Consider the following 9,075-nt stretch of genomic DNA (forward strand, 5'->3'; position numbering starts at 1 on the left):
CCAACATTCTCTCTCTCACCCACTCTGTTTCCCCCCTCTCTTTCGTTCTCTGCCCTTCTTCCTTCTCAACTATCCTTCGTCCCATTCACTCTCTTTCAATCTCTGTCTTTCTACCCATCTACCTACCTACCTTCACCTTCCCCCCTTTTTTTCTCTTTCCCCTCCCAACTTTCTCTCTCTCACCCCCTCTGTTTCCCCCCTCTTTCGTTTTCTGCCCTTCTTCCTTCTCAACTATCCTTCGTCCCATTCACTCTCTTTCAATCTCTGTCTTTCTACCCATCTACCTACCTACCTTCCTTCCTTCCTTCCTTCCGTCCTACCTTCCTTTCATTCTTCCTCCCTTCCTTCCTAGCTTTCTACCTTCCTTTCTTTCCAAATTTCTACCATTAACCTCACTCTGTCTCCACCCCTTTTCTCTTTCCCCCCTCTCTAACTCTGTCTCTCTCTCTCTCGACCTCCTCTTCTCCATTCCTCCCTTCCTATCTAGGGCCCGTCGTCTACCGCCACGACGGGCTTTCTTTACTAGTAAGAACATAAGAGAAGCCAATGTGGGATCAAGCCAATGGCCCATCCAGTCCAACACTCTGTCACACAGTGGCCAAAAATACCAGGTGCCATCAGGAGGTCCACCAGCGGGGCCAGGACACTAGAAGCCCTCCCACTGTTGCCCCCCCCCAAGCACCAAGAATACCGTGCATCACTTGCCCCAGCCTGAGAGTTCCTATCTATACATTGTGGCTAAGAGCCACCGATGGACCTCTGCTCCATATGCTCATCCAATTCCCTCTTGAAGCCGTCCATGCTTGTAGCCGCCGCCACCTCCTGTTGCAGTGAATTCCATGTCTTAATCACTCTTTGGGTGAAGAAGTACTTCCTTTTATCCATTCTAACCCGACTGCTCAGCAATTTCATTGAGTGCTTACTTGTGACTCTAGAATTTGAAATGGAAGGATCACTGAGCATTCAAGTGGCAAAATAACAATCCAGATGTTGTGGGCCCCTAAGGTTAATTGAGACTGTTGCATTAGCCAGGGGATGCATGAGGCTAGAGCTAGAAATCCAGATTACGTTGCAGCCCTGTGGTATCCCAATTAAAATGAGTGGAGGCTGAGCAGCAGATGTGGTACTCGGTGGGTTAGGTACAGGGGCTGTGTATGCTTGCATTTTCAAAACCCAAAACTGAAATCTATGTACGGTCTTTTATTCAGACCAAACAAATTAGTATCACATAGTATACAGCAGGGCTTTTTTTTTTGTAGAAAAAGCCCAGCAGGAACTCATTAGCATAATAGGCCATACCCAACAGCAGGAACTCATTAGCATATTAGGCCACACCCTGACAGCACAGCTCATTCACATATTAGGCCACACCCCCATGGTAAACTTGTTTCCCAGTCATGTCTAATGTCTGCACAGCTTGAAAAGGCTTACATGGAGAACCATCATCTGATGGAAGCTTCAAGCGGACTAGGTCTTATATATTTTTCCATCATCTCGTTGGAAACTAGGGATGTACAAGAAAAAAAATTGGTATTTTTCGCATTCAGGGGTTTTGGACCCTTAAAATGTTGGTATTGCCTTGAAAACCCAAATTCCAATATTGGCATTGTATTGGAATTTGGGTAAAATTTGGGTAAAATCTGCCTCAAACCCCCTCCCCCCCAGCCCATTGAATATACCCTAGGACATTTGCATGAACTATAATGTCCCCATAGGGTATGACAGAGCCGAAAAATTCGGGATTCCCAAATTAATTCAAGCTTTTCTTATTGGTAAGCCAAATCAAATCAGAGAATCTGATTCGGCTTAACTAATGCCTGAATCGCGCTGAAAAGACATGATTCGGTTATTAATTTAGCTCAAAAACATTGAATGCACATCCCTATTGGAAACACAGTCATGTTGATCTACCCTACATAGAAGCGCCTTTGATCTGAATTCTTTGCCATAAGGTAACGTTTACGTTCCAGTCCAGCAATGTACGGAGTACCGATGAGCAAGTCTCACCTGCCCATTCTCCAATTCTTTTACAGGACACTGTCCTAGCAACACTGATGGTCTATGATGCAGACACCACCCCTATTTTTCCACTTGAGAGTAGCCGAAAGAAATACACGGGCTCGATCAGTACGTCAGATCCATGGATAAAAGAAATGTTTCGAGTGGAGCACATGTTCAATGAGATCTATTTCAGCCCGAACGGCAGCCAAGTGAGAGGAACTCAACACGAATACAGTAAGTTTTGTGGGCGGCCCTGTTTACAAGCAGAATAGTTGTGTGCTTAAAAGCAATCACCGCTGCCTTTCGTTGCCTTGTTAATCTTCTGAATCATTAGCGGGAGGAGTGAGATAATTAATTACGGCCTCAGACGTGATAAACGAGGGAAGGGTTGTCTACTGAAACAATGATCAAGGATCTCAGGCCCAGCACTGTAGAAATAATGAGCTGCCAATGGTTAAAGGTGGTACTAACCTCCTCCGCCCCAGCCAAAAATAGGCATTATAGAGAAATCAAAGGTGTCTTATCCAACTGGTGGTGGCCCTGGATGAACATGGACAACCAAGACGATTAGAGGGGTTGCAGCACCTTCCCTGTGAGGAAAGGCTGAAGTGTCTGGGACCTTTCAGTTTAGAAAAGAGACAACTAAAGGAGGACATGATCAATGTTCCCTCTAAGCTGTGGAGTCTTGTGAGCAAAAATTCTACTTGGTGAGCGACTGGCATTAAAGTTGTGAGCGAGTGATTTGGCTGCTGCATAACCTAGTTTGCTCTGGAGCCATCCGTCCTGAGCTGAGACAAAACATATGTGAGCCGGAGGCTAAAAAAATGTGAGCTAGCTCACACTAACTCAGCTTAGAGGGAACACTGGACATGATAGAGGTTTATAAAATTATGCATGGGGGAGAGAGAGAGAGAGTTGACAAAGAGAAATTTGTTTCCTCCCTCTCCCAAAATACTAGAACTCAAGGGCAATCAGTGAAGCTAGTCGACAGTAGATTCAGGATGGACAATGCTTCTTTACCCAGAGAGTGATTAAAGTGTGTAAGTCGCTGCTAGAGGATGTCGTGATGGCCACGGGAACAGACAGCTTTAAAAGGGGATTAGACAGATTAGGGGAGGATAGGTCCATGAGTGGCTACTATCCATGGTGACTGAACATCCGCATTCAGAAAATAATAATAATAATAATAATAATAATAATAATAATAATAATAATAATAATAATAATAATACTTTCGATTTATTAATCGCTTTCCCCACAAGTGGGCTCAAAGTGATTTACAGTTACTCTTTAGACAGGGGACTAACAATGTTTTTCATAGGGGATAGGGAAGACAACATATAATTCATTTTAAGTTGCACACGCCGTACTGCCCGGTGGAAACGTTTTCTGGCTTGACTCAGTCATGTTCCGAACAGCTGCATCACCACACTGCCACCGCCTGGCCGGAGCATCCCACTGCAGGGATTTTTCATAGCTGAGTAGATTCCTCCACCTTCCGGGTCCAGACCAGGATGTCTCCAACCGAGAGCTAACACCTTCCCAGAAGGGAGTCGGTGTGCCCACCCTCTCTAAGGAGTGGTTCCCATTTTATCTACTCGCCGAGGCTTTCAAATCGCTGGGTGGACGATGAGCTGGGGACAATAAACCTCTGAACATCAGGAGACAACATCAGGGCAAGGCCTTGGCTTTTATGTTCTGTTGTTGGCTCTCTAGGCAAACAGGCTGGCCACTGTGAGAGACAGGATGCTGGACTACATGGACCACTAGTCCGATCCAGTAGGGCTCTTATCAGGGGAAGGTCTTGGCCTCTGTGTCTTGTTGTTGGCCCTCCAGAGGAACTGGTTGGCCACCATGTGAAACAGGATGGTGGACTTAGCTGGTCTCATCAAGCAGGGCTCTTTTTATGCTTTTATGCATGCACCAGCATACCCATTAAGTTCAACGGGACCCATAGACATTTTATGGTATGGATTCTTATTCATATCGAGATGCCCATCGTCAGAGTCGCATGTGGATCTCCGTCACTGGACTGAGTCAAGAGTGTTCATCCACAGTTCTGTAGTGGCACATGAACCCTTAAATAGATCTCAAAATAAATACTGACTGTCACGCAGTGGCTCAGTAGATGCAGCTGAGCCTGTTGGCTTGCAATGGAAGGCAAGAAGGAATGCACAAACGCAAGCAAATAGTTAGAAAACCATATCTTCCACATCCTGCAGTGGGATGTCATCATGCTCACACTTCACTGAATCATGGGCCTGTAGTTTCAGTCAAAAACCCACACTGGGGCATTAGTTACAGTAACTTTCACTTGATTGGTATCAAAGACAGGCTATAGATATGACCAGTGTTCCCTCTAAGCTGAGTGAGTGTGAGCTAGCTCACAGTTTTTTAGCCTACGGCTCGCACATTTTTGTCTCAGCTCAGGAAGGGATGGCTCCAGAGCAAACTAAGTTATGCAGTAACCAAATCACTTGCTCACAACTCTAATGTCAGTAGCTCACAAAGTATAATTTTTGCTCACAAGACTCTACAGCTTAGAGGGAACGTTGGATATGACGGTAATAAACAACTTAGTAACATGGAGCCCATTTTGGAATACATTGTGCCTCTAGTGTATATTTCTGACCCTCTATACATTTAATTCAGACCAATGCTCTCTCTAAGCTGCAGAGTCCTGTGAACAAAAATTCTACTTTGTGAGCTACGGGCATTGAAGTTGTGAGCGAGCGATTTGGCTACTGCATAAACTAGTTCGCTCTGGAGCCATCCTTCCCGAACTAAGACAAAAATGTGTGAGCCTGAGGCTAAAAAAACGTGAGCTGGCTCACACTAACTCAGCTTAGACGGAGCACTGATCCAGACCCTGATCCCAAAATACGGATCAAAAAAGCCAGACAACAGGGCCACGTACACCTGTGAACACACATGCAGGTGCTTTATTCTGAATCAGAACCTTAGTCCATCAAGATCAGTATTTTCTGCTCAGACTGGCAGGAGCCCTCCGGGGTCTCAGGTAGAGGTTTTTCATATCACCTGAGCCTTTTAAACCGGAGACTGAACTTGGGGCTTTTGCCTGCAAAGCAGAGGTTCTTCCACTGACCCACAGCCCCCTCCCCACATACAGAAAGGAAAGTTTCTAGAAAGCTGCATGCTCTGTTGAAAATTCATATTTAAAAAAAGAGATGATGGAATAAAATTAAAAGTTCTAAAACGGTGGGATTTTGGGTGAGTACCTCGCGAGTTCTTGGTCTCTACTTTGGATTGCTTAGGCAACCACAGATAACAGTCCGTGGATGCCTAGAATAATTGAAAATGGCTGATGCAGATTGATTTTGACACCCGAGGTGAAAACCAGGCAAGCAGGAAAGACAGGAAGTAAGATTGGGGGTGGGGGGGCACAGTAAAGTCAGAAGGCAGGGGTGAAAGTAAAACAAAGCAGAAACAGTTGAGATGGGGAGTGGAGGGAGGGGAAGGAAGCAAGGAAAGTGGAGATGTGAGGACTGCAAGGGAGAGGGAAAGCAGAGGTAACGTGGGGGAAGGAGGACCAGTTGAGCAGAGGTGAGATTCCCTCTCTCTGGTGAGAGCCAGTTTGGTGTCGTGGTTAAGTGCGCGGACTCTAATCTGGGAGAACCGGGTTTGATTCCCCACTCCTCCACTTGCAGCTGTTTGATGACCTTGGGCAAGCCGTAGTTCTCGAAAAAGAGCCGTTTCTGTCAGAGCTCTCCCAGTCCCACCTACCTCACTGGGTGTCTGTTGTGGGGAGGGGAAGGGAAAGGAGTTTGTAACCAACTCTGAGACTCCCTTGGGTAGTGAAAAAAAGGGTAAAGGTAAAGGTTCCCTTGCTCGAAAGCCAGTCGGATCCGACTCTAGGGTTGCGGTGCTCATCTCCGTTCCAAAGCTGAAGAGCCAGTGCTGTCCGAAGACGTTTCCGTGGTCATGTGGCCGGCATGACTAAACACCGAGGCGCACGAAACACTGTTACCTTCCCACCGAAGTGGTACTTATTTATCTACTTGCAATTTCTTGCTTTCGAACTGCTAGGTTGGCAGGAGCTGGAACGAGAGACGGGAGCTCACTCCGTCATGTGGCACACTCGGGTCTCGAACTGCTGAACTACCGACCTTCCACAGCCTGCAGTTCAGCGTCTTAACCACTTGAGCCACCGCTCAATCTCCTCTTCTTCTCTTCTTATGAATCCCCTGCTTCTCTCTTTCCATTCTTCTCTTCGTTTTTCAGTCCTAGCATCACTAGGATATATTCCCAAGACAGGACTAGATCACTACCAGCCGTCAAAGAGGTTTTGTCTCTCCTTGACACAAAGACTCAGCTGTGAATCCCAGTAACCACGTACCCAAGTTTCCTTGTTAGTGGCTTCCTCTGCTAATGTGCATTTTCCATTCTTTCTCTGTACTGCTTTCTCCGTCCATCAGGGGTCTCTCTCTGTCGCTTCTTTGCTTTCCCCAAACAGGCTGGTTCCCCGCTGTGCCTACTACAAATGAATTCAGAGTTTCTCTTTTTCCCCCCAGGGCTGGTGTTAAATAAACCCATTTCAATTACTGAAAACCGCAGCTTCCAGCTGGACGTCGTCGTCAACGACACAGAATACCAGGGGCTGGACAAGTCCCTGATACTCCACTTCAACGTCTCCATTCTTCCCGTCAGTATCCAGTTTCCAAATACCACGTACCAGTTCACAGTGAACAGAAATGCCGCCAACTTTTCGCAAGTAAGGATGACTTACTCGTTCGTTCTGCTATTGCAAGGGAAGCTTCTAGAGTCGAGTCGTCAGGCCAGAAGCATCTGTCTGTAAATGAATATCCTCTAAAACTTGGTACCTTCCTTTGTTGTCTTTTCAACTTCCAACAAATGGATTGATTGTGTCTCCTGGCTTGTGGGGAAGGGTGGAGAGGGCATCTCCTGATGACCTTGACCTGTCCCGGAGTGGACGACGTCAAGATAGGAACATCTTCTTCATCGTTGTGTCTTTTGTGCAGTCCCACATGGGAACTGCGCATGTGCAGACCAGCCGTGACTATTCCAAAAGCTCCTGACAGTGCAAGGTGTTCTCCCACCCTTCGATGCTTTTTCCCATCCAAACTGTCTCCCTAAGTTCTTTCTTAGCCAGTTTGGTGTAGTGGTTAAGTGTGTGGACTCTAATCTGGGAGAACCGGGTTTGATTCCCCACTCCTCCACTTGGCACCTGCTGATGTGACCTTGGGTCAGTCACAAGCTCTGGCACAGCTGTCCTTTGAAAAGAGCAGTTTGTGTCAGAGCTCTCTCAGCCCCACCCACCTCACAGGGTGTCTGTTGTGGGGAGGGGAGGGGAAAGGCATTTGTAAGCCGCTCTGAGACTCCAAGTGAAGGGCGGGGTATAAATCCAATCTCCTCCTCCTCCTCCTCTTCTTCTTTTTCTTCTTCACCTCCACTGAAGAAGGTACTTTGGGTTCTAAAGATAGGAGTTTTCAGGAAGTGTGGTGGATCTGTTGCACTTCATAAGTTCTTCTTTGGCATCTCTCCGGGGTTATTCTGTTTAGCCCCATGGCTTCAGAGGCCCTGTTTAAGAAGCCATTGTGGAACCAAGATGGCTCAGTCAGACTTGCACGACTCTACTCTGGAACCATGTGCAGGGAATGACCCTGGTTCCGAATTAGAGGGAGCAAACCACACGTGCAACAGGGGGGGGGAATGAAAAAAAAGTAACTTACAAGCAAGGAAAATGAGAATGCGGAAAAACCCGATGTCTACTTTTATGATAGGAGAAAAAGGTTGATCTGCTCCATACATTTGTGCTTCAGGTTCATTGTTTTTTGGGGGGATTTCAGACTTGCACCAGTATCTGGTGTGTGGGCATCAGTTAGTTTATTTGTTGTCCCCTGGAAATTTTCTGACAGAAGGAAAGAAATTACCAAGGGATGTGGGGTCTTGCATTTCTTCTTCCACAAAAGGCCGCAGCCAACAGCAATGATCAGCTGTCTTCTGTCAGTTTCAAGAATAAATGTTCCCTTTCTAATACTAGGTGCAAAGAGCAGGGAAAGGGTAGCAATTAGGCGCTCCGTTTACCCATCAACAAGCTAGATGTTAATTCATTTGAAGCCATTTGTAATAGAATTCATAGCAAACTCCATGGCAAGAATAGTCCCCTTGAGGTGCCACTGGAGCAAATGGGCAGAGGATTTGTAGTAACGAGGCCCTGTCCACACGCGGAATTTGCCGCGGGAGAGGCACGGATGTCGGGCGGAGTATACGGGTGCAATCACAAGGACACATCTGGCAAGTGTGGCACACCCATCGCCGACCTGTCGCATCCGCCCGAAGATTCGGAGTTAAAAAATACCCAGGAAAGCCTACTAGCAAACGGTTTGCTACGGGCCGTCGACGGAATACCTACGTGTGATCACTCAAGTGCGCTCCTCTTGCTGTGTTGATGCGTGCCAAAAACACGACCCGTGCAAACAAAAAAAAAACCCCTTTCCTGCCCCCCCCCCTGCCCCCCCCCCCCCGCGCGTTATCTGGCCCATGTGACCAGGGCCTGAATTAACTTTAAGGAAACCTGTTGTATCTGGCTCTTCGGTTACAGTCAGCTGTATGTCTGTGACACCTCCCAGAGTTGAAGATCAAGGGAAGGCTCTTCTGCATGCATTTGCATTGCTGGTCAAACAAATTTGGTGGACTTAAATTTTAGGGGGGCGGGGTTGGCTTTACTCAGATTAGGCAATCATTCCAGTTCTAGTGAGAATCTTCCACTACTCAGTGTGGAGACAGGGGAAATGAATCAACTGGTTGAACTGGGGCCATAATATTGCAAAAGAGTACATCCACCTAAGCTCCCTCTAATCTCCACAGTGTTGTGAGCAAAAATTCTACCTCTTGAGCGAAAAAAAAGCTAGTAGCATTAAAGTTGTGAGCGAGTCTGCATTAGACAATCGTGTAAACTAGTTTTTCAGAAGATTATTTCCATAGCTTTGTAAAAATCTCAGAATGACTTCCTTTAGACTATATTTAAGCTATGTTTTAAGAATCATTTAAACATTATAAGAGAAAACAGAATCAAGTCAAATTTCATTACTT

At 46.5% G+C, this 9,075-nt stretch overlaps 1 protein-coding gene across 1 annotated transcript in view; it reads left to right on the plus strand.

The window, feature by feature from the left end:
- The window catches only part of RET (ret proto-oncogene), a gene marked incomplete at its 5' end in the record, with an annotated part of 107,263 nt that overhangs the window by 5,426 nt on the left and 92,762 nt on the right, over nt 1-9,075 (plus strand). The window contains 2 exons of the mRNA XM_015425221.1: nt 2,034-2,235; nt 6,534-6,733. Coding sequence (XP_015280707.1) covers nt 2,034-2,235; nt 6,534-6,733 — 402 coding nt within the window. The remainder of the gene's footprint in view (nt 1-2,033; nt 2,236-6,533; nt 6,734-9,075) is intronic.

The sequence above is a fragment of the Gekko japonicus genome, unplaced genomic scaffold (assembly GCF_001447785.1).
Source record: "Gekko japonicus isolate JY-2015 unplaced genomic scaffold, Gekko_japonicus_V1.1 scaffold3773, whole genome shotgun sequence".
Classification (NCBI taxonomy): Eukaryota; Metazoa; Chordata; class Lepidosauria; order Squamata; family Gekkonidae; genus Gekko; species Gekko japonicus.